The sequence below is a fragment of the Somniosus microcephalus genome, chromosome 11 (genome assembly GCF_052327205.1).
Source record: "Somniosus microcephalus isolate GS21.2 chromosome 11, FLI_Smic_1.0, whole genome shotgun sequence".
Lineage (NCBI taxonomy): Eukaryota > Metazoa > Chordata > Chondrichthyes > Squaliformes > Somniosidae > Somniosus > Somniosus microcephalus.
In genome coordinates, this window is record NC_140997.1 from 159,543,861 (window position 1) to 159,569,613 (window position 25,753).

General features: G+C 47.3%; 1 protein-coding gene across 1 annotated transcript in view; it reads left to right on the forward strand.

Annotated features, from left to right (window-relative positions):
- The window catches only part of LOC147110967 (protein NEDD1-like), a 122,812-nt gene that overhangs the window by 53,857 nt on the left and 43,202 nt on the right, over window positions 1–25,753 (forward strand). The window contains exons 2-5 of the mRNA XM_086001390.1: window positions 2,109–2,258; window positions 17,031–17,125; window positions 22,994–23,110; window positions 25,001–25,141. Of these exons, the coding sequence (XP_085857516.1) occupies window positions 2,123–2,258; window positions 17,031–17,125; window positions 22,994–23,110; window positions 25,001–25,141 (489 nt within the window). The 5' untranslated portion in view covers window positions 2,109–2,122. The remainder of the gene's footprint in view (window positions 1–2,108; window positions 2,259–17,030; window positions 17,126–22,993; window positions 23,111–25,000; window positions 25,142–25,753) is intronic.

Sequence of the window (25,753 nt, forward strand, 5' to 3'; positions counted from 1 at the left end):
GCCCGCTCTCGCTCTCGCTCTGGCGCCCGCTCTCGCTCTCGCTCTGGCGCCCGCTCTCGCTCTCGCTCTGGCGCCCGCTCTCGCTCTGGCGCCCGCTCTCGCTCTGGCGCCCGCTCTCGCTCTGGCGCCCGCTCTCGCTCTGGCGCCCGCTCTCGCTCTGGCGCCCGCTCTCGCTCTGGCGCCCGCTCTCGCTCTCGCTCTGGCGCCCGCTCTCGCTCTCGCTCTGGCGCCCGCTCTCGCTCTCGCTCTGGCGCCCGCTCTCGCTCTCGCTCTGGCGCCCGCTCTCGCTCTCGCTCTGGCGCCCGCTCTCGCTCTCGCTCTGGCGCCCGCTCTCGCTCTCGCTCTGGCGCCCGCTCTCGCTCTCGCGCCCGCTCTCGCTCTCGCTCTGGCGCCCGCTCTCGCTCTCGCTCTGGCGCCCGCTCTCGCTCTCGCTCTGGCGCCCGCTCTCGCTCTCGCTCTGGCGCCCGCTCTCGCTCTCGCTCTGGCGCCCGCTCTCGCTCTCGCTCTGGCGCCCGCTCTCGCTCTCGCTCTGGCGCCCGCTCTCGCTCTCGCTCTGGCGCCCGCTCTCGCGCTCGCTCTGGCGCCCGCTCTCGCGCTCGCTCTGGCGCCCGCTCTCGCTCTGGCGCCCGCTCTCGCTCTGGCGCCCGCTCTCGCTCTGGCGCCCGCTCTCGCTCTCGCTCTGGCGCCCGCTCTCGCTCTCGCTCTGGCGCCCGCTCTCGCTCTCGCTCTGGCGCCCGCTCTCGCTCTGGCGCCCTCTCTCGCTCTCGCTCTGGCGCCCTCTCTCGCTCTGGCGCCCTCTCTCGCTCTCGCTCTGGCGCCCGCTCTCGCTCTCGCTCTGGCGCCCGCTCTCGCTCTCGCTCTGGCGCCCGCTCTCGCTCTCGCTCTGGCGCCCGCTCTCGCTCTCGCTCTGGCGCCCGCTCTCGCTCTCGCTCTGGCGCCCGCTCTCGCTCTCGCTCTGGCGCCCGCTCTCGCTCTCGCTCTGGCGCCCGCTCTCGCTCTCGCTCTGGCGCCCGCTCTCGCTCTCGCTCTGGCGCCCGCTCTCGCTCTCGCTCTGGCGCCCGCTCTCGCTCTCGCTCTGGCGCCCGCTCTCGCTCTCGCTCTGGCGCCCGCTCTCGCTCTCGCTCTGGCGCCCGCTCTCGCTCTCGCTCTGGCGCCCGCTCTCGCTCTCGCTCTGGCGCCCGCTCTCGCTCTCGCTCTGGCGCCCGCTCTCGCTCTCGCTCTGGCGCCCGCTCTCGCTCTGGCGCCCGCTCTCGCTCTGGCGCCCGCTCTCGCTCTGGCGCCCGCTCTCGCTCTGGCGCCCGCTCTCGCTCTCGCTCTGGCGCCCGCTCTCGCTCTCGCTCTGGCGCCCGCTCTCGCTCTCGCTCTCGCTCTGGCGCCCGCTCTCGCTCTCGCGCCCGCTCTCGCTCTGGCGCCCGCTCTCGCTCTCGCTCTGGCGCCCGCTCTCGCTCTCGCTCTGGCGCCCGCTCTCGCTCTGGCGCACTCTCTCTCGCTCTGGCGCACTCTCTCGCGCTGGCGCACTCTCTCTCTCTCGCTCTGGCGCACTCTCTCGCTCTCGCTCTGGCTCGGTCGCGCTGGCGCTCTGGCTCGGTCACGCTCTGTCGAGCTGGCGCTGGTGCTCTGGCTGTGTCGCGCTGGCGCTCGCTCGCTCTTGCGCTCGCTCTAGCTCTCGCCCTCGTTCCCTCTTTTTTATCAACACCTTAATTACATCACCCCTTAATCTTCCATACTCAAATGAGTGCAATCTGATTAGCCCCTATATCATTCTCATGATTCTGCGTTGCACCCCTTCCAAGACCAATATATCCTTCCTGAGGTGGGATGCCCAGAACGCAGTACTCTAAATGGGTTCTAACTAGAGCTTTATATAGCTAACAGAATATTGTAAATAGTATCTTTATAAAACTTGCCCAGTTGAAATGTGCATCCTGTGCTGTAGAAACCATCCCTCAAGATAAATGGCATAGCTTCTACATCATTGCGAGTTGCAGCTGGAATTGGAGAGCTTCTTCCTGAAATGTTTCCTTCAATGTATATGCACCATCGGTTGACTGGACATTAGTTGGTATCAAGGTTGCTTCAATGAATTGGTGATTTTTTTTTTATACTAGTGTTTTATAGGATCATGGAGGAAACCTTGAAGCTGGTGTCAGCAGGAGATTGTATCCAGATCTGGAACTTGCTGCTGTTCTCCCCGGAGGCACACTTTAACCCTCACGCCTCTGAGCATGAAGTGTCTTCCCTTTGCTGGAGCTCCAATAATATCCTTCAGTATAAGTATGAACAATGTTATGCCAATAAGAAACCGCTGAATGTAAGGACTGTTACACTGAAGTTAACTCTGAATACAGTTTAAGAGCAAGACTATAGAATGTATGGCCTGCAGCATTCTTAATTTTCAATTTTTATTATGTTTCTTGGGAATTTTGTATAACACACCTGGAGCTTCGGCTCACAAGTGAGAGCACATTGGTGAGGCGGCTGACTCATGAAACCATATCCCTAGCATGAGCCAGTCCCTTCAACATGGGAGAGGAGAATGGATGTTTTGTAGAGGGAGGAGGAGAAGAGAGGAAAAATGTTACCCATGCAGAAACTCGGGCATCGTTCTATATTGGCTTTGCTACTCTCCCTCAGACAGAAGTGTAATTTCCTATAGTGCGAAAGAACTAGCTTGGGGAGGGGTGGGGGGAAAAGGGCAAGGCAAATGCTGTGGGGGGAAAAATACAAAGCTGTAACCTAACCCCTCCTTGTGGGTTGGTTGGACCTGGGAGAGCCGATTTGTCCATTCAAAATGGGGACACATGGGTAAACCACTTTGAAAAATTATACCAGAAAAACACACTAGGACCAGAGCAACACCAAATACGCAAAAAACTTGAAAAGCTTGAAATGGCCATAAAAGATAACCAAAACCCGCTAGACGCCATAATAACAGAAAAAGAACTTCTTGAAAAACTCAAGGACCTGCGACCAGGAAAAGCTTGCGGGACAGACGGCATACTAAACGAGATGATTAAACACGCAGACGACAAACTGAAACTGGCTGTCCTAAAACTCTTCAACTTGGTTCTGAGTGTCGGTTATTTCCCTGACATCTGGAACAAAGGACTCATAACACCCATATACAAAAGTGGGGACAAAATCGACCCAAACAACTATCGAGGCATCTGTGTAAACAGTAACCTGGGGAAGGTATTCTGTAGCATCATAAACAAAAGACTTATAAACTTCCTTGAAGAGCACAATGTCTTGAGTAAAAGCCAAATTGGATTCCTGCCAAACTATAGAACATCCGATCATATCTTCACCCTACAGACCCTAATTGACAAACACGTTCACCATAACAAAAGCAAAATCTACGCATGCTTTGTAGATTTCCAGAAGGCTTTCGACTCCATCTGGCATGACGGTTTATTCCTGAAACTTATCGAAAGCGGAGTAGGAGGGAAAACATATGATGTAATTAAATCAATGTATACAAACAATAAATGTGCAGTTAAAATTGGAGACAAACAAACAAAATACTTCCCACAGGGGCGGGGGGTGACGCAGGGCTCGCCAATCTCACCGACACTCTTTAATATTTACATTAATGGATTGGCAAAACTACTTGAACAATCTACAGCACCCGGCCTCACCCTATATGAATCCAAGGTTAAATTCCTCCTCTATGCCGACGACCTGGTTCTGCTGTCACCAACTAAGGAGGGTCTACAGCAGAACCTGGACCTGCTGGAGTCGTACTGCCAGACTTGGGCCCTGACAATAAATCCCCAAAAAACCAAAGTCCTTGTGTTCCAGCAAAGATCCAAACAACATGGACCCACAATAAATTTCACAGTAGGAACAACCAAAATTGCACAAACCACTCACTACACATACTTGGGCTTAAAAATCAGTTCTACGGGAAACTTCAAACTGGCTGTGAATGAACTGAAAGAGAAAGCAAGAAGGGCTTTCTATGCCATCAAAAAATCAATCCAAATAGAAATCCCAATTAGCATTTGGCTCAAAATTTTCAAATCAGTAATTGAACCAATTGCACTCTATGGCAGTGAGGTCTGGGGACCACTAACACAACAAGAATTTTGCAAAATGGGACAAACACCCAATTGAGATCCTACATGCGGAATTCTGTAAAAGTATCCTCCGGACTCAAAGGAAAACAGTAAACAACGCATGCAGGGCGGAACTAGGCCAATACCCATTAATAATCACTATCCAAAAAAGAGCCACCAAATTTTGGAATCACCTACAAATGAGCAATCCCCAATGCTATCACTGCGACGCCCTGAAATGCCAAGAGCTGACCATAAAGAAGAATACCCTCAGTCAACTAGTCCTGGGACTCAATAAAGTAACTAATAACAATACTAACAATAACCAGCCCCAGGACAGTGACAGGGTAACACAAAGAATTCGACCCAACACAATCGTCGCTAAGCAAAAGGAAAAATATCTGTCATATTGGGCAGAAACAACAAAAACCCAAAGCAAACTCAATTGCTACTTGGCCCTAAACAGACAATACAACATAGCTGATTACCTGACCATGGTAAAGGATAACAAACTGAGAAGAACCTTGACAAGGTACAGACTTAGCGAACATAGCCTAGCGATCGAAAAAGGCAGACACAGGCAGACCAGGCTGCCAAGAGAAGACAGGATATGCTCTCACTGCAGTCAGGGAGTAGTTGAGACAGAGATGCACTTCCTCACAGCCTGTGGAAAATATCAGGGCATCAGAGAGAATTTCTATCAAAAATTCTCACAAATATGCCCTGAATTCAGAAATCTGACTGACAACCAAAAACTCCCATTCCTACTGGGGGAGGAGAGAAGCTGTGTAACACTGGCGGCACACTATGTTACAGCTTGCCATGAACAGAGGGACAACCAGTAAACTAAGACAAGAGTATATATAAACAAGGCGAAAATATATTTATAAACTCAGGGATATACCTGTTTATACACTGTATGAATGGAACCGCGTTTATGTGTTCAACCATAAATGTATTTTGATGCTTTGGCAACATAAGATGTACCTTATCATGCCAATAAAGCGATTTGTATTGAGAGCCTTGTTAGTAGTAGAATGATTTATTGATCACCTTTTTGTAATGGTGTTTACACAGTTAAAACAGCAACTTATAGGGCTGGTGTTTCTCTAATTGTTTTCATGCATAGTAAAGCCTTTATAATCTTGTCTTGTGTAGGGGGTGGTGTGTGTGGTCAGCTTTGCCTCTGACTCTTGAGCGGTTTGAATCACTCCCACTCCCTTGGTTCTAGACCTGGACTTATTTGGGGGCTGTAATGAAATTGCAACAGACAACTGAGTTGGTGAAAGAACTTGGATTTTATTTGAGACAAGAAAATATACACAACACAACAACCTTAGCACTCTAAAAGGGGGGGAACACTTCGGAATATACGAGGGAGAATAACAATAGACAGAATACTTCACCCCTCCCAATCCCACTACACTAACTAAGTTGGACTCCAGAGGACCAGGGATAATGCTCACCAAAGGACTTCTTTTGGCAGTTGTAGAGGTTCGCGATTTCGTGGTTCTCTAGGTGTGGCAGTTGGGGCCTGCCGTACCCCGGACACGGTAGAAGACTTCACCTGCTTTGCTGTTTCAGTCTCCGTGTGTCTGCTGATGCGGTCGGGTGCGTATTGGATCTATCGGGTAATTACCCAATTTCTTTTGGTCAGAAATAGGGTCTAGAGTCTTTTCATCAAAATCTTACCCAGGGGTAAGTCAGAATAGTTTGTAGAGTGGAAACAAACTTGCGAATCTTCGGTTTCTTCCAGGTTGGTTTCTTGTCGGTTGCGGTTGGTTGTTTGTTTCTTGGGGCCTTTGGTTGCCGCGAGGCGTTCGATGGTGTCTTCTCCTGGCTCGGATACTTTTGTGACTTGACGTAGATTTTGAAGTCTCTTTCTTCTGTTGTACACGAGCCGTGCTGTATCGAACGGGCCAAAACCGAACTGCTCTCTTCTTCCGGACTGTACTGAACCGAACTCCTTGACCGAATGAAAACTCCTCTCACTCTCAACTGAAAAAGCAGGCCCCAATTATACCATTTGAGGCCTTGCTTATCTGCCTGCCAAATCTTCTCTGGCCCATTGTCATTTTTGGCGGGCTTGCTAACATTAATAGTTTTCGAATTCTTTAACAGGTTTCGAGCTGGTCCCATCTATCTTAATTGGTTTAAGTTGGTGTGAGCTAGGTTCGGGATGGTCCATCGAAACCTAAATTGGCTTTAAATGACTGTTTAATCTCTGGTCCGATTAGTAAGATTCGTCTTTTCCTGTTGGGGTCAGGGTCCCTTTTGTTGGTCAGTGGCATGTTCTGCATTTTGCATACTTTGGATGGCTCTATAGTTTTTGGTGGGCATGGCTCTTCCGCTGGTCTTTTATCATTATGTAAAACGACTGAGACAGTCCAGAACATTCCCAGTTTGGCTTATGCCAATACCCAAACTGCTCGTTTTACAGAGGCCCATCCCAACCCCTTTGTCGCAGCCTTGGACATGCCTTTTTAAAATAACCAAAATCCTGGGGTTTTGACTTTAAGCCCCTTTTAGGCCTAATATTCTTTAAACAGTCCAAAAATCTCAGGGGAGAAATTGGGTATAGCCCCGCTTGAGGCGCTAGAATTGGCGGTGCGCAAATTTTATCGCCATGCACAACTTATCACCACCTCCAGCGATATTGGGTTGCATCGCCCCTGAAGGAGATTGCGGCGTAAAATCAGGCGCTGCATGGGACTCCTAAGGCACTAACCTGGCGGTGCTACTCAATATCTGGGCGGATGTGCGCAGCGCAGGTGCTGTCAATAATCGATGACCACGAGACATGCTGGCGCCGGCCAGCTCTTAAAGGGGTGGGTCATTTAGGTTCAGCAGCCACACTCATCGCCCTGTAGGCCTCAAAATCGGCGCTGTGCATTCTGAGGCGTTACAAACTTTGACCAGATGGAGAGGGTGAGGCAGTGTGGAGCGCTTTTCCAAAAGGGCATTGGATGCTTTGGTTGGCGCAGTGGAGCGCTGGCGAGTAGTGCTCTACCCTGACAATCGCAGGAGGCCTCATCAGAACGAGTACCGCAGAGCTTGGAGGGAAGTTTGTCAAAGAGTCAACTCCAGCAGCGTGGCGCCCAGGACTCCTGTGCAACGCAGGAAGAAGTTCAACGATCTCACTTGGGTCGTTAGGGTGAGTGGCTTATTGGCAATCTTCTTCATCCCTCCATCTGCACCTGACTTTATAGCTAGAGGGTGCGCCATGCCCCAGTGGCCATCTGTCAGCCAGCACCCATGGCCCTTTCTGGGAATGCACACGCACATTCAACTCAGGGCATAATGTAAGGGCTGATCCACCATGGGGGGGCATGAGATGACAACTCTGGGCAGCATGTTTCATAACTTCCCGTCCTTTCTCCTGCAGGCCAAGCTGGCCAGGAACTGGAGGGAACAGATTTGTACTGGAGGGGGCCCTCCTCAGCTGCAGGAATTCACGGACCTGGAGGAAAGAGTCCACCAGATGGTTGGAGGCAGGATGAGTGGTCCTGTCCCCACTAGAGCTGCCGACCCCATTGTGCACAGCGATGGTAAGGTCATCACCTTTTTGAACTGTCGCCTTCCACTTGTTCCCCCCACCAGCATGCTTTTTCAGTCTGGACCAATGTCAGAGCATTGCAGCACTCTTGCATCCCTTGCTGCCACCCTGTCCTTTCGCGAAAGCCACTCTTCAACCTCCCTGCTTTCAGATGCTGCATCACCAGCTTGGGAGCCGGGCCATCAAGCTGCCAGGGACAGTGACTCCGGAGGCGACGACCAGGAGGAAGCCGGACCATCAGTGCCACCCTCAGGCGAGCCAGCCCATCTGCAGACTGGGGATAGTCCTTCCCTGGAAGGGAGCGGGGGGGATGGCTCTGAGGAGGAACCAGTTGCAGGAACCAGCGGCCTCCAGCAACGCAAGGGGGGTAGGGAAGTTCGGGAGCCGTCTCCCCGGAGGGCGCGTCAGGCCACGATGACTGCTGTGCAGAAGAGGTGCGTTCCCTCGCAGAAATGAGCACCCAGGCTCGACTCGGGCACACTGAGCTGATGGCTGCAGGTGCAAGGATGCCTGAATCCATCGAGACACTGGCAAGGAGTGTGCAAGACTTCGGGGCAGCACAGGAAAAGACTGCCCAAGGCGTCGCTACATCACTGGAAAGGACTGTCCAGGGCTTCACCGAAGCACTGGCACCTGTCACGCAAGTGCTGAGTGCTGCCACACAGTCCCTTGCTGGCCTCATGCAGAGGCTGATTGAGGCCACACAAGCACTGACTGCTGCCACCCTCGATGGATCAGGCAGGATTACCCGGGGCCCTTGCAGCACCACAGCAGGCCAGCAATCTGTGGACCAGCCGATTGGTGCGCATGCTGCGGTGCTGCCCCGTCAGAGTGCCAGTGTGTTGGCCGACCATGGAGCAGGTGTCCACTCTCAGGATGTCAGCATTCCTGATGCCAACGCTGGCACATCTCCACTGCAGCTGCCATCACCTGCAGGACAGACTGCTTCCACCCATGCCCATTTGGAACAGTCAGCATCCGGCCCCTCCAAGCCCAGAGTCCGTTCAGGCCGTCCCTCGGGAATCTGCGCTTTCGGACAGTCAGCAGGCGTCCCCCAGCCTTCATGCAGCCACTGGGGTCCCATTATGGAGGAGCTGCAGGGAGGGAAGGGGCCGTTCTCGCAAGAGAAGTAGATCACCATCAAAGGGGAAATAGTAGAAGGTGCTGCTGAGACGTCCTATTTCTAGAAATCAAGGCCGTGGATGTTGTTCTGAACGTTAGTCATGTTTTGGATAGTCTCCCGGGTGTGCGAGTCACGTATGTGTTAGTTTGTTAGTTAAGCTTTCTGTTGCCATTGCTTTGTCATACTGGAAGGAAGCACAGTTTTCAAAATAAACAAAAAAATTTAATGTCATTGGCCATGTCTGCTATTTGCAATCATTCTGGCCTTCATAGGTTTTGGGTTATCCGAATGGTTCCATTCCTGGTCTTCGAATGGCACCAAGCAGTCCGTGAGAGGGGCCTAGAACCGACTCCTTATCAGCCTCCGACGGACGACCCTTACAGTTTCTCGGACCCTCCCGTCTTGGTGATCCTCCTCCTCCTCCTCCTCCTCTGCTGGTCCTTCAATGTCTGCTGGCATTGGCTGGGTGCGCAGGGTGGCGAGGTTATGGAGTATGCAGCAGACAACGACGAAGTGGGAGACTCGCTCTGGTGAGTACTGCAAGGCGCCTCCCGAATGGTCCAAACAGCGGAACTGCTGCTTCAGCACGCCGATTGTGTGCTGCACAATGTTCCTCGTCGCCTGATGGCTGACGTTGTAGTGCTCTTCTGCAGGGGTGCTGGGCGTACGGAGTGGGGTCATCAGCCATGGGCACAGTGGATAGTCCTTGTCGCCGAGAAGCCAGCCTTCTGGGTGAGCCGGGGCCTCAAAGGTCAGCGACTGAAGTCTGGCACAGGATGAATGTGTCGTGGCTGCTGCCTAGGAATTGTGCATTGACTGCCGGGATCAGCTGTCGGTGGTCACAGACCAGCTGCACATTCAAGGAGTGGAACCCCTTGCGGTTGCGGAACTCCTCAGGATTCTGTACAGGTGCCCGCAAAGCCACGTGCGTGCAGTCAATGACGCCCTGCACCATGGGGAAGTCCGCTATTGCCGCGAAGCCCTCTGCGCACTCCCGCTGCTTCTCCGGTGTCACATTGAAGGAGATGTACTGCCGCTGCCTTTTAAACAGGGCAGCTGTAACCTGCTGGATGCAGCTGTGCACCGCAAACTGGGAGATGTTGGCAATGTCTCCAGTTGCTGACTGAAAGGAGCCGGTCGCATAGAAATTCAATGTCACTTTTATCTTCACAGCCACCGACAGAGAGGTCCTGCACCTTATCTGCGGCTGCAGATCTGCCTGAAGCAGGTGGCACAGCTCAGTCACCACCTCCTTTCTGAATCGCAGTCTCCTAACACACTGCTCCTCCGATATGTTGAGGTAAGAGAACTGCTGCCTGAATACCCTGGCAGCGTAAGGTCTGGTGTGGCGACGTCTGTTGGCCCTCCTCCGTCTGGCCATTCCTGGCCCTCTCTTCCTCCGTCCCTGTGCCCTTTCCAGATGGTCGAGCAGCAGGACGTTCCCCTCCAAAGCAGCCCCCATAATAATAGGTCACCAGAAATTAAATAGGGTGTAAACGCTCACCAGCAGCAGGGTGATGGTACGAAGGCTGAAGGTCCTCTGGCAGCGCTGTGTCACTAGTGATATGGCTCAGAGTTCAACTTTGCTACTCTGTAAATCTCAAAGAAGTTGCGCTCCCAAAATGGCTGCCGCTTTTATACCAGTGCAGTCCCCTTTAAAGAGCGCCCCCCTAAGCCCGAGAGCGACTGGGGAACGTTCCAGGAAGCTGTCCTTATTAGCGCCGGTCGGAACGGAGGGGGGTGCCACTGAATTTCCGGTCCGGGGTGCCAAAAAGGCGTTGCACACTGAAATGACGTCATGATCTGCCTGCGCCCGCAAGCGGGCGCTAAGATTTAGTGCCGACACTAAAACCCACTCTATGGCAAGAGGCGCTGGGTTCACTGCGCCCGCCCGAAAATTGGGTAATGCCCCAATTCTCGGCCTCTTTAGGCGCTAATCGCTGGCGCTACCAACTGAATTTCTCCCCCCTCTTTTGGGGTAATCTTCTTGGTTTGGGGGATCTGCAGAATTTTGCGAATCTTACACTTGGGCTGTAATTATTTGAAAAAAGAGAGTGTTGCGATTCTCTGGGAGCAGCCCACAATAATCAGCACCATGTTTGAAACCAGTGCGATGATATGGCATATGTGTAACAGTTTGAGAAGGTTTGCCATTAATTTTTTCATGCCACCTAGGTTTTCCAAAATAGAAATTTTGATGTTGGAAAACCACCATGATGCTCAACTAAGAGTTGTAACACAGCGCATTGGAAGGTAGCAAATGTAACCCCGCTATTTGAGAAAACCAGAAACTACAGGCCAGTTAGCCTGACCTCAGTTGTCGGGAAAAATGCTGGAAAACATTTATTAAGTGGTAACGGCACTTAAATCATAATATGATTAGGCAGAGTCAACATGGTTTTATGAAAGGGAAATCGTGTTTGACAAATTTTATTAGTTTTTTGAGGATGTAACTAGCAGGGTAGATAAAGGGGAACCAGTGGATTTCCAAAAGGCATTTAATAAGGTTCCACATAAAAGGTTGTAATGCAAAGTAAGGGCTTATGGGGTTGGGGGTAATATATTAGCATGGATAGAGGATTGGTTAACGGACAGAAAGCAGAGTAGGGATAAACGGGCCATTTTTCAGGATGGCAGGCTGTAATTAGTGGGATACTGCAAGCATCAGTGCTTGGGCCTCTGCTATTTACAGTTTATATTAATGATTTGGATGAAGAGACCAAGTGCAATGTATCCAAGTTTGCTGAAGATGCCAAGCTAGGTGGAAAAGTAAGATGTGAGGAGGACGCGAAGCGCCTGCAAAGGGATATAGACAGGTTAAGTGAGTGGGCAATCCGATGGAGTATAATGTGGGGAAATGTGATGTTATTCACTTTAATAGGAGGAATAGAAAAGCAGAATATTTTTTAAATGGCGAGAATCTATTAAATGTTGGTGTTCAGAGAGATTTAGGTGTCCTCATGCAGGAAACAGAGTTAGCATGCAGGTACAGCAAGTTTGCATTTATTGCAAAGGGGTTTGAGTACAAGAGTAAGGAAGTCTTGCTACAATTGTACAGGGCTTTGATGAGATCACATCTGGAGTACTGTGCACAGTTTTGGTCTATTATCTGAGGGACGATATACTTAGCTTGGAGGCGGTGCAATTGAGGTTCAATAGATTGATTCCTGGGATGAGAGGGCTGTCTTATGAGGAGAGATTGAGAAGATTGGGCCTATACTCTGACGTTTAGAAGAATGACAGTGATCTCATTAAAACATATAAAATTCTGAGGGGGATTGACAAGGTAGATGCTGAGAGGTTGTCTCCCCTGACTGGAGAGTCTAGAACTAAGGGGCATAGTCTCGGGATAAGGGGTCGGCCATTTGAGACTGAGATGAGGAGGAATTTCTTCTGAGGATTGTGAATCCTTGGAATTCTCTACCTCAAAGGCCTGTGGATGCTCAGTTGATGAGTATATTCAAGGCTGAGACAGAGAGATTTTTGGACTCTGGGGGAAATCAAGGGATATGGGGGTGGGGCGAGTGTTGAGGGCGAAGATCAGACATGATCTTATTGCAGGACGAAGCCGGCTCGAGGGGCCATATGGCCTATTCCTGCTCCTAATTCTTATGTTGAAGCATTTATAGATATTCCCTTAGTTTAAGTATGTAATTTAGAAATGTCCCCATTATCAGTTTTGGGTTAATTCATTCCTTATCCTTTTAACAGATTCATAAAGCTAGAGACAGTAATATGCCTGACAATTAACTTCATTTAGTATTGTTTCAAAACATTCATAAAACTTCATACAGAGCAGTACACATGAGCCCCACATCTAAAACTTGCGTGTACAGGATTTCCAGTGGGAAATCGTGTGTGGCTTATCCAAGCCTGTTCATGCTACCTGATCTTGAAGGTAGTCAAGTTTTTAGTGAAACTTTGTATCTCTCTTTATACCATTTTCTTTTATTGTACTCCACGTTACTGGGTGTTTGACCCTTCGATCATTGAACAGATTGTTGGACAGGGATGAGGGGACTTGTGCCCTGTCACACCATACTGTCACCTTCTATCCATGCTTTTCACGAAACATAGTTTTTGTTGTACAAATTTTTCATGTTATGCTCTATAGTAAAAGGAACCTATTGCCTTATTTATAATGTAGTAATTGCTTTCTCCCCTACTCCCACTGCTGTGATTAAAAGTCTGTTTTAAAAGCCTATGGGGGCTAAATTTGGTTGATTTGCACCTCCCGTTAGCGCCCTAATGGGACACAAATCAATTAGCGCCTGGGCGACACCTCGCCGCCGGCAATGATGTCATTGCCGTGCGCAACTCCCCGCTCGCGTCCTGGCTGTAAAATTGGGTGGTGCCCCCGACTTGCCACCGGATGCTATGTCCGCCGGGGTCAGAGGGGCCTACCTGTGACCGGGGTTCAGCTAGTTAAAGGGGAAGTGGCGGTCGGCCATTTTTGTTGCTGGCTGGCTGCCTGCCAGCGCCTACCCCCGGCCCCCATGAAGCCCCCCCCCCCCGTGGGGTGCTGGCTGCTCTCCGTGAGCCCTGCACTCCTGTTGAGTGCCGGGCTCATTTGCCGGCACTCCCGATCCCTGGTGGCCTAGCTGGGCACCGGCACGCTGTGCCAGGTCCCTCCCCTTTAAGGGGAGGAAGGCCTGCAGTACTGTGGCACTGCGGCATGTAGTGCCACGATATTGGCTTGCAGCGCCCCAAGAGAGACGCGGGGCACTTCCAGTAACGCTCTTCCTCCCTCGGGGCGCTACCTGGGAAAATCGGCCGCGGGGGTGCTAACTTTTTCGGGGCCCTGGCGAAGGTAGCGCCCCGTTTGGAGGCGCTACCCAATTTTTACCCCATGTGTTTTAACCAACAAGCCTTTTAGCTCCATATTATCCAACTAACTTATTTATTTAATAATCTATACGTGCCTATCTTTACGATACAATGTCCTTCTCCAATGTTATCCGTGTCAAAGATTGGATTTGCGAGAACACAGTTTAAACCAATTTTGTTGCATTAGCTATTGTTTCCTATTCTTTATAAATGTAAACGTCTCTACATTCTTACAATCAGTACCTCCCTCCAGCAGTTCGTCATGTTAATCCACATTGCACCAAGTAACAGTCTGGAAAATAGAATTAGAACCATAGAATGAGGCCATTCAGCCCATCTTCTTTTCCAAAATTAATGCTTTGTATTAACCCCATTATCTTCTGATGCAAACGATGATCTCTGCCTCAACTACTTCCTACTATAAAGCATTTCCATACTCTTGACTCTGCATAACAAAAATTCCCCTGATCCTCTTCACTCGTCATTTTAAATTGATGACCCATCGTCACTGTCTTTCCAACCATAGGATGAACAGGAAAGTACTATTTTGTATCGAAGCGCTTCACTTTTAAAAACCTCTCTAAACTCTACACGTAGCCTCCTGCTTCAATGGAAATACTCCCAGTATCTCAAGTCCCCCCTCCACTATACTTTCTCATCCCTGGTGTCATCCTGTTGTGAGCATTGCTGCTGAAACAGTTGAACATAAAGTTGCTTTAAACCTTTTATTGTTATTTGCTTTTAGTCATTTGATTAAATTGAACCCGAAAATAAATAAGAACTCTGCAGGAGTCAGAAATTCAGCGAGCATGTAACTTTAAAAAATGTTTTTGTTCCTGAGCTACAGAAATAATGTGCAACTAGACAGCATGTTTGTGTTGTGGATGTTTTTAATGCTGCAATGCCCAATTCTTGCCATGGGGTGGTACTGTTGTTGCCTTCTACATTGAAATGTTGTGCTGTACCATACCGTCTTGGATTCAGCTGTGCAGGAACCAGGAAATGCAGCATTCTGCTCATGTTGTGCACAGCGCTGCTCAGTGGCAGACATAGAATGAATGCAACATTTCACCTTGTGACAAGAATTGTACTTCAGCAAACAACACTATGCAGCAATAAATTGCTGAAGAGAAAATTAAACGTGAGAACAAAAATAAGGGGAATGAGCGAAATATCTGAGGGTGGTGGTGGGGGTGTGCGCAGTAAGCTGTGGTTGGATAATCTTGAGTGTCTGGTCCGAACTTCAGTCGAGGGTCCAATCGCATTCATTGCACACTACTAACTGATCACCAACCCACAGAAATGATCAACACCATTGACTTTTGCAAGTAAAATGGATTTTGTTTTATTTAGAGATTTTATTGATTTATTTAGTCATTGTAAACCAATGGACCTCAATTATTTCTGACCATAGAATACTTAACGATACTCGCCAGTAACTTCAAAGGGATTCTCCTGATCTCCCACTGATATGGGTGGAAGATTGGGAGGAATCCTGGGGAAAATGGCTGTTTGCCCTGTTTCTCTGGGGTTTCCACCAAAGTTACAGCAAGTAAATTCTACCTCCGTGTGATTAGGGGGTGATCAACTTGCTCTGATTGCTAGGGTTCCAGTCAATATAATGAGCATACCAAATTTTCAAGCTTTACCTGTTCCATCAGTGGAAAAAGGCTCAGCAGTAGTTATAGATCACGTGCCTCCAAATGTTTGGCGACACCGGGAGAATAATTTGAGCTGTTTTGGAAATACTATGTGGTGAAGCAGCTATCTGGTTAACTGTTGTGGGAGCACGTCTGTTCCACACAGACTGCCTGCGATAGAGGCTGTGGATACGTCGGTACTTTAAATTCCTCCACATCTGGGAGATGTGTCACATATCGGGTGTAATACAATCACGTGCATATCATTCAGACATAAAAGAATTTTAAACAATCCCAGGTACAGTGAATCTTCACCAAAAGAAATACTTGATTTGAATGTCTTTTTTTAAAGAAAGAAACCAGTCTGACCTTTAATTGACCTGAGAATTTACTTAAGTAGAATTGGCCTCTAATTGAGCCATTACATCTTGTGGCCTTAAAGGGAAACAGTAAGTTTTAGCAGCAGTGGAATAATGCATTGCATTGCATGCTTCTGTCCCAAGACATTGTACACTCAAACATGCAATGAGCAAAACCAGAGGAGACCTGTTTTTGTATTTGGTTTAAAAAAAAAAAAAAAAATTAGTCAGAATTCACAGTCCTACTGGAATACAGCCTTCAAATTAAAAGACCCAGTGTTTCTTGCACTACAGCTACCTGGTATGAAATGTTCAACCATTTGAACTGCTGAACTGTATCCAGAACTGTGTGTGCTCACGTGCTGACCGTTTTCATCCAGGCATCAAAGAGAGACAACGTTGTCTGTTACAAAATATTGAAGCAATTAGACTGAAAGTAGAAGTTGCCTTCCCTTAACCAAAATTGAGACTGGATGTGAGCCCAGCTGTCTGCTAGACAGGCAGGTTTTCTGATCTGTAGTTGAGTCAGGATGTGAAAGTTTGCTTTTAGGTGTTAATCAAATTGTTCCGTGGAGGATCTTTGGGTGAACTCCAGCACCTGCTCATCAGTCTAAGGTGGGGTTTCAATTGCTGACAAGTGTTGGAAGTATTCGAGGTTACAGACTGACTTGTGGTTGAAATGGCTGAATCATCAAGGGAGCATTGTTGCAGGAGAAGTTCAGGTTATGCATTGTTTAAAGGCATAAATCAAATGTGAGAACTGGAGAAGATGTGGTTTCAATGCCAGCACATCCCAAAAGCAAACTGACTGACTAATGAAGTGATCAGGCTTTACATCAAAGTAAGGTTATCCAGTATAATATATAGTCTGTCCTGTGGTTTTCAGTTCTTTGATTTATATTACATACACCACATAAGGCCACTAACAGGGACTTTGTGCAAATATTCTCCCACATAGTCATCAGAAACTCTTGTCAAAAGCTACTGTTTCAAAACTGTTTATATTTTGTTTAAATATTGTACCATTAGCTTGCTGCGCCCACTTCTGTGAAACAACTTGCTTGTAAATAAATCTGATTCTAGCAGTAATATTATTGACTTTCAGGTTAGACAGGAGAACATGGTGAGCATCCTATATGGTGTCTCACATTACACCTGTAAGGGGCAATTGTTAGTCCCTGTGGGGTGTTGCCCCTCTCAACAATGCATTAAGGTGCAAATTTTCATAGGAAAACTCAAGTTTATGAAAAATTCTGTTCTACTGTAAGTGCAGAGCAAGACCAAAATATAATAAATGGAAAAAAACTTGATTTCCTGTTCTCTCCCAACCAAAAAACATAAAATGTATGATTTGAAAGGAAGTTATTTTAAATACTCCTAATATGTGCATATGTTTGCTGAATTAAATGTCGCCCAGTGCTATAGTTGAGCTGTCGTGGTGACCTGTTGTTCTTTAACTAGTGAAACATCAGTTCCTTGTGAGTGCTGCCAGTGGAGGTGATAGGATATCGGTGTCCATCTGTAAAACCAAGCCGGTACGTCTTAGCAGTCTCGCAGAACAGGTACAGTGACCAGTCTTTTCATATACTGTACTCATTATTTACTAATGTGCTCATTTTCCACAGTTCAGGGGAGGGCAGAAGAACACAAATCCCTTTCCTACAATTTTACTGCCCCCCACCCCCCCCTACCCCGTCTGTAGGCAATGACTCATGTTGGGTCCAATTAGCAGTGACTGCCCTCTAGTACCAGTTGATTAGCTGAAAAGCAGGCCTTTGGAGTTGGTTTTTAAATAATCAAATGACTTTGTTTGTAAAGTTTCTCCCACCTCCAAAATGGGATGGTGAAGTGGCAAGCAAAAGACATTATTAAATAACAAAACTTGAAAGGGGGGTTGGGGGTGGGGGGGAGTGGTGAGATTAGGTAGATTAGAATGCATTAGTTAGAAAATTTGAAGTTGATGGGTGAATAGTTGGGGAAAGGATGAACAGATGTAATGTTTAAACATTATTTTTATATTTGTAATGTGTTTTTTTTTAGTAGTTTAGGGCTTGTATAATAATTAATCTATTTCTGATGTCTGAGTAAGTTTATTACTGTAATTTGAGTCTTTCAGTGAATGAGCTAGCTGAGAACAAAAAAGAAAATGGTTAGGCTGCGGAGTTTCCCTGAGCCAGCAGCCTAAAGCTTAAGATGGGGATGTCCTCAAGTCCATGCAAAAAGGATACAGATTTTTCAACAATAAATGGAGATTTTTAGCAACAAGAATCTGTAGGATGGGGGGGATTTAAAAAACCATTGTAATCCATCTGACCGGTTCCAAATATTTAAAAAGCACGTTGCTATTTTTTATGTCTCTTTTGCTGCTTTTGCCAAAAAATGTCATGCTTCCTCTTGAGTTTCCTAAGTCCATCCATACACAGTCTTCCACATTCTTGCCATCTTTGATTTGAAATAATTAAATCTAAACTGTTTGTTCATCTCTCCCCCACACCCTGTATGAATCCCCTTATTTTGGATTAATCCTGTACATAGCAGCAAGCCTGCCCTGGCCAAAGTGATGACCAATGTCGTCTGTAAATGTGACTGCAGAATATTATCCCTTGCTTTTTGTCCTTGATCTCTCTGCAGTGTTCAATATGGTCAACCACAGCATCCTTCTCCATTGTCCAGCTCTGTTGTTCTGCTCTTCTGTGTAGTTCCAATCCTATCTGTCCAAGTGCTTCCTGCACATCTCCAACAATAGCTTCTCTTCCTGCCCCTACACCATTGCTTCGGAGTCCCCCAAGGATCTATCCTTGGCACCCTCCTCTTCCTCATCTACATTCTACACCTTAGTAACATAGCTGTAGGCAGCGTCAGGTTTCAAATGTATGTTGACAACCAGCTTTACCTCTCCCACACTTCTCAACCCTGTGATCATCTCAAAGCTTCCTACAGTTTAATGTTGGGAAGACTCGGCCATTGTTTTTGTTCCCCATTATAAGCTCTACTTCTTTGCCACTGTCTCCGTCTCCTGCATGGCCAGGCTGAACCAGACCATGTAAAACCTCGGCGTCCTGTTCAACAGAATTGAGCTTCAAATCCCACATCTATCTTACCACGGAGACTTCCATCTTTGCAACATAGCCTGCATCTGCATTTGCCTCACTTCTGCTGATTCCAAAACTATGTTCCAGCGTTTGTTACCTCAGTTAATTAAATAAAGCCGGAAAAAAAAAAAGCTAGTATGATACCCATGAAACTATTGGATTGTCGTAAAAACCCATCTGGTTCACTAATGTCCTTTAGGGAAGGAAATCTGCCGTCCTTACCTGGTCTGCCCCATATGTGACTCCAGACCCACACGTTGACTCTTAACTGCCCTCTGAAATGGCCTAGCAAGCCATCCAGTTGTAACAAACTCTTACAATGCACAACAATAAGAATGAAACCAGACGGACCACGTGACATCGACCTCTGCACCGGCTATGGACACAGCAATGGCACAATGGTCGACCCTGCAAAGTCCTCCTCACCAACATCTGGGGACTTGTGCCAAAATTGGGAGAGCTGTCCCACAGACTAGTCGAGCAACAGCCTGACCTAGTCATACTCTCAGAATCATACCTTTCAGCCAATGTCCCTAACTCCTCCATCACCATCCCTGGGTATGTCCTGTCCCACCGGCAGGATGGACCCACCAGGGGTGGCGGCACACAGGTATACAGTCGGGAAGGAGTGGCCCTGGGAGTCCTCAGCATTGACTCCAGACCCCAAGGAAACCTGCTGATTACCACCTACCGCCTGTCCTCAGCTGATGAATCAGTACTCTTCCATGTTGAACACCACTTGGAAGAAGCACTGAGTAGCAAGGGCACAAAATGTACTCTGGGTGGGGGACTTCACCAAGTGTGGCTCGGTAGCACCACTGCTGGCCGAGTCCTGAAGGACGTAACTGCCAGTCTGGGCCTGCGACAGGTGGTGAGAGAACCAACACGAGGGGAAAAACCTACTTGATCTCGTCCTCGCCAATCTACCTGTTGCAGATGCATCTGTCAAGACTGTATTTGTAGCAGTGACCACCACAGTCATTGTGGAGACGAAGTCCCGTCTTCACACTCAAGATGCCCTCCATCGTGTTGTGTGACACTACCACCTTGCTAAATGGGATAGATTCAGATTTAGCAGCTCAAAACTGAGCATCCATGAGGCGCTGTGGGCCATCAACAGCAGCAGAATTGTATTCCACCACAAACTGTAACCTCATGGCCCAGCAAATCCCTCACTCTACCATTACCATCAAGCCAGGGGACCAACCCTGGTTCAATAAGGAGTGTAGAAGAGCATGCCAGGAGTAGCACCAGGCGTACCTAAAAATGTGGTGCCAACCTGGGGAAGCTGCAACACAGGACTACATGCATGCTAAAAAGCGGGAGCAGCATGTTAGACAGGGCTAAGAGATCCCACAATCAATGGATCAGATCAAAGCTCTGCAGTCCTGCCACATCCAGTCATGAATGGTGTTGGACCATTAAACAACTAACGGATGGAGGAGGCTCCATGAATATCTCCATCCTCAATGATGGTGGAGCCCAGCACGTGAGTGCAAAAGATAAAGCTGAAGCGTTTGCAACCATCTTCAGCCAGAAGTGCCGAGTGGATGATCCATATCGACCTACTCCTGAGGTCCCCACCATCACAGAAGCCAGTCTTCAGCCAATTCGATTCACTCCACGTGATATCAAGAAACGGCTGAGTGCACTGGATACAGCAAAGGCTATGAGCCCCAACAACATCCCAGCTATCGTGCTGAAGGCTTGTGCTCCAGAACTAGCCGCGCCTCTAGCCAAGCTGTTCCAGTACAGCTACAACACTGGCATCTATTCCACAATGTGGAAAACTGCCCAGGTATGTCCTGTCCACAAAGCAGGACAAATCCAACCTGGACAATTACCGCCCCATCAGTCTACTCTCAATCATCAGCAAAATGATGGAAGGTGTCATTGACAGTGCTATGAAGTGGCACTTACTCACCAATAACCTGCTCACTGATGCCCAGTTTGGGTTCCGCCAAGACTACTCTGCTCCCAATCTCATTACAGCCTTGGTCCAAACATGGACAAAGGAGCTGAATTCCAGAGGTGAGGTGAGAGTGACTGCCCTTGACATTAAGGCAGCATTTGACAGAGTGTGGCATCAAGGAGCTCTAGTAAAACTGAAGTCAATGGGAAAAGGGGGTGGGGGGGGAAATGCACCACTGGCTGGAGTCATACCCAGCACAAAGGAAGATGGTTGTGGTGGTTGAAGGTCAATCATCACAACCCCAGGACATCGCTGTAGGAGTTCCTCAGGGCAGTGTCCTAGGCCCAACCATCTTCAGCTGCTTCATCAATGACCTTCCCTCCAACATAAGGTCAGGAATGGGGATGTTCGCTGATGACTGCACAGTGTTCAGTGCCATTCAGGACTCCTCATAATAAAAGTGGTCCATGCCCACATGCAACAAGGCCTGGACGACATTCAAGCTTGGGCTGATAAGTGGCAGGTAACATTTGTGCCAGGCAATGTCTATCTCCAACAAACGAGAATCTAACCACCTCCCCTTGGCATTCAACGGCATTACCATTGCTGAATCCCCCACCATCAACATCCTGGGGGTCACCATTGACCAGAAACTTAACTGGACCAGCCACATAAATACTGTGGCAACAAGAGCAGGTCAGAGGCTACATATTTTGCAGCGAGTGTCTCACCACCTGACTCCCCAAAGCCTTTCCACCATCTACAAGGCACAAGTAAGGAGTGTGATGGAATACTCTCCATTTGCCTGGAAACAACACTCAAGAAGTTCGACACCATCCACCACCTTAACCATTCACTCCCTGCACCACCGGCGTACCGTGGCTGCAGTGTGTACCATCTACAAGATGCACTGCAACAACTCGCCAAGGCTTCTTCAGCAGCTCCTCTCAAACCCGCGACCTCTTCCACCTAGAAGAACATGGGCAGCAGGCGCATGGGAGCATCACCACCTCCAAGTACCACCCCCCCCCCCCCCCCCCCCCCCCAAGTCACACACCATCCTGACTTAGAAATATATCGCCGTTCCTTCATCATCGCTGGGTCAAAATCCTGGAACTCCCTCCCTAACAGCACTGTGGGAGAATTTTCACCACACTGACTGTAGCGGTTCAAGAAGGCAGCTCACCACCACCTTCTCGAGGGCTATTAGGGATGGACAATAAATGCTGGCCTTGCCAGCAACGCCCAGATCCCATAAGCGAATTAAAAAAAAAAAAAACTTCCTCTTAATCCATACTTCTCCATGTGCTTCATTATTCCCTCCTTCAGAGCATCCTCTAATGTTTTACTTACTACAGATTTTGTGCTTACTAGTCTGTTATTCCCAGTGTAATCTTCATATTTTTTTAAATAAGTTGCCATTGTGTTTGTCATCCAATTTTCTGGCGCACTCATTGATTCCAATGAATCCCTAAAAAGGCTTGCCAAGATGAGACCAACTTCCTTAAATGCTTTCATCTGGGATGGGTGCCTTGTCCTCTGGGTTCTCGGCCTATCTGTTAACTCCTTATTTGTCAAATATATTCCTAAATTTCTTCTACTTTTGAGAAGGTAGCCTGTGGATTTTGTGTCTCAAAGCCGATTCAGATTGTTTTGGAACTGGATAATATATTTAAAGAAGTTGGTGCTATTTTATTGTGTTCTACCGCAGAAATCTTTAGCATGTTCTGTAAACGACCTGGTGTAATATTTAATAGGTATCAGGGCTGATTGTAGTTCACCAACCTTTGCTAGCCTTAATAGAATTATGTAGAAATTACAGCAGCCATTTTGCCATACCAGTCCATGTTGGTGTTTATCCTTCACGTGAGCAGTTATCGTAATTCCATGTGCCTCTGTTCCCATTTCCCTTTATTCCTCTTTCCTTCTACCACCTATCCAATCTGTTAAATGTTGACGCGGTCTCTGCTTCAGTTGCTAACTCTGGTAGTGCATTCCTCAGCCTCGTAACTCTGTTTATATTTTCTTTATGTAAAAATTTTTACAGGACTCTGTGGAAAGAGCAGAGGAGTGCGATTAATTGGATAGCACTATCAAAGAGCCGGCACAGGCATGATGGGCCGAATGGCGGCCTCCTGGGCTGTATCATTCTATGCGCTCCGTTTTAAATCACTTGCATTTAATCTTTTGTATGTATGTCTTTTTCTAGACCCCTTCAATATGTTTTGAGAATGCCTGGTCCCATTTTCTCTGTCACCTTTTTTCTACCAATTCTCTTTATCTGCCCCACCAAAAAAAAAAAAAAATCTACTTTTAATTTGCCTGTTTTATTAAAGCATACAAAGAATGCTAATTATTGGTACAGGTACTTTATAAATATTGCACATTAAAAGTTAGAGGTAATGGTTGTGTTTCATCCTGTGAAGAGAGGACAGACTTGTGTTTCACTGAATTCAACATCAAATTTGATTCTGAGCGGAGGAACAGATTGTGCTGTCAACATATGGGACTTGAAAACCAATAAACTGCATAAATCTTACAAGGTATGTAGTCTGTAGAACTTGCTGTGGTGCTTGGGGACACTTGCTATCCTGGTTTGTTATCCATTGAGCAGAGGAGTGCAGCAGATGAAGTCTCCCCCCTATGGTTGGGTTGGTGTTACTCCTTAAATGTGTGCTCGAACTTCCGCAGCCTTTGGAAGAGCAGTATGTATTGGGATTAATATTATGATGTATTTACTTAAAGCACAAACTTTCTCTTGCATGCAATAAAATAGCATGAACTTTTCTTCATACAAATTAAGGAAAAGGCTGCTGAAAATGCTGATGTAGTGTTGCTACATTAGAACTTGTTCAAGTATAGAGCAAGGGTGAATTGAGCAAGTGAGAAATAAGGTTCTCTAAATGTGGAATTACACTCCTGTATGCAGAAAGAAGTTCACTGACCTTGTAAATAGCCATTGAAGCTCGTTAGTCGATAACCAGCTACATTTTTTTTTAATGTTAGCGCCTAACTCGGGTAGTCCTGAGCACCCACAAAACTTTTATTTTGTGGCAGATGGCAACAACTATTTTGTTAGTATGTTACTTTAATTTCAATCCTTGCCCAAACTCAACAGTTGTGGGTCAATACAAGAAACTTTGGTTTATCCGGAGGTTGTATGCCCGGAAACCTCGATCTAACGGCAGAAATCAGCAGCCGTTTTGGTTAGGTTTTTTTTCTTCTAGCATTTTTTTTTATTTTTTATAAACAGTCAGGCTCTGGAAAGCGTCTCTGTAGCTTAGCAACAGCTTCAGAGACGCTTCCAAGGTACGGGCCGAGTGTTTACAAGCTGTTGCTAAGCAACAGTGTTTGTTGTCAGATATGGAGATGAAAACCTCCTATCCTTCAACATTAGCGCTGGTCTATCCGGAAGTTTTGATAGATCGGCAGCAGCTCGGTCCCGTCGGTGCCGGATATCAGAACTTTTCCTGTACATTTAAACATTCATTTGCGGAAACTTGCTGTGCACAAATTGGCTGCTGTCTTTGCTTTGGCCTTCCAAACAGTGCCACCCCAGCCTGCACCCTTCCACCATCACCCAAGCCTTACAGCGCACACCTTTTGCCTATTGCTGCCTCGTTGGCCTAACATGTGGTTGCATGCAGGCCATTACTTTGTCCATAATGAGGGGATTAAAATTAAATCACATAAAATGAGTTATTGTTGTGTGCCTTAAATGACTGGTATCCAAGACACATCCTTGGCCCTTAAACAATGAGGTACGATAACGTAAGTTACTAGAGCAGAGCATTCGGAAGGGCTGGGATAGAAATTAAGCACATTTTAAAACCTTGAATAGATATGGGAACTGGTTGTCTTATCTGACATGTTGGGGAAGAACGCTATAGCTTTACTGGATCCGTGTAGGAGTCTAAATGACATATGCTGGCTGAATACAAAGCTGTGTCCTCCTACTCCACAGCTTTCTGTTTCTATCTTTAAAATTGCCTAAAAGTTTTTACTGACTGGTTGGGAAGAGTTTCTGAGCCTGAATTTGGGCCACTGTGGTTAATATCTGGTGGAGATTAGTTTTTAGTGTTCTAACTATTGAGCGTTCAGTTGTGTGCATTTGTTCAGTTTTTCTTCTCCAACCTCCATACTGCCAGTAGCTGCTCCAAGTGCAGCTCCCAGTTTAAAAAAAATCTAATTGTTAGCAGCAAAAAAAATCCATATTTTTCACACAAATGGTTGTTTGTACTTATTGAATTCCCAGCATGAGTTAACGGCTTTAGGTGAAGAGTGTGGGTTGAAATTAGAGGGAATGGAGCAGGAGCAATAAGTATTGGTTTCTGTGTGTTGAAGGTTAATGTGAGTAATCTGATGTTGGGTATTGGTGCACCAGCATCAATGTGTAGCAAGATGTTTTATTTTACCTTTTTTTTCCTGTTCAGGGTCACAAGGACATAGTGACTTGTCTAACCAATGATTGGGATGACCAGTGCATTCTCTCCGGGTCTCTGAGTGGTGAGATTATTCTGCACAGCATGCTTACCGATGAGGTCCCTGCCACATTTTGCTGTTGCAGTCAAGAGGTACAGTGCCTGCAGTGACCACAAGAAGGAGCTCTGACACTTGGAATGTTTGTGGTTTAAAAAATATATATACAGTATTTAAAATTTTTGGTGGCACTTGCTAACTGTTCTAATTTTCAAAATAGTTTCTACTCTGCTGCAGACAACTGGTTCCGTAAAGTAGCATGAATTATTCTAAAGAAGGAAATATTAATCCTTTTACAGTCTGCATGTGCTAGTCTTGCCAAGTAGGATGACCTGGTCCCAGACCATGGTCTGCAGGTTTATTACTCCACCTCAAACTCTAATATTGAGCTGAGCGATGACTTGGAATTAATTCTTCTCGTAAACATCTGATGGCCTACTTTCCCCCCATACCTTTTCAGTGGGCAGTTTGTTTTGTTTTCATGCAAGATGACAGGCTCACAGACTTTTTTTTTTAAACAAGCCTTCCCTGGACTTTCTTTCATGGTGTTTGCAGACAGTGCATGTTCATAAGAACAAAGTGTGCTGTTAAAATGTTTATGTAATTCTTTAATTGGCTCTGCCCAAGGATTGAAAACTTCTCTCAGACTGGTGTATTGAGCATGAAGATCAAAAGGATGCATATGGTGAATGTACTCTGTGGGGTTA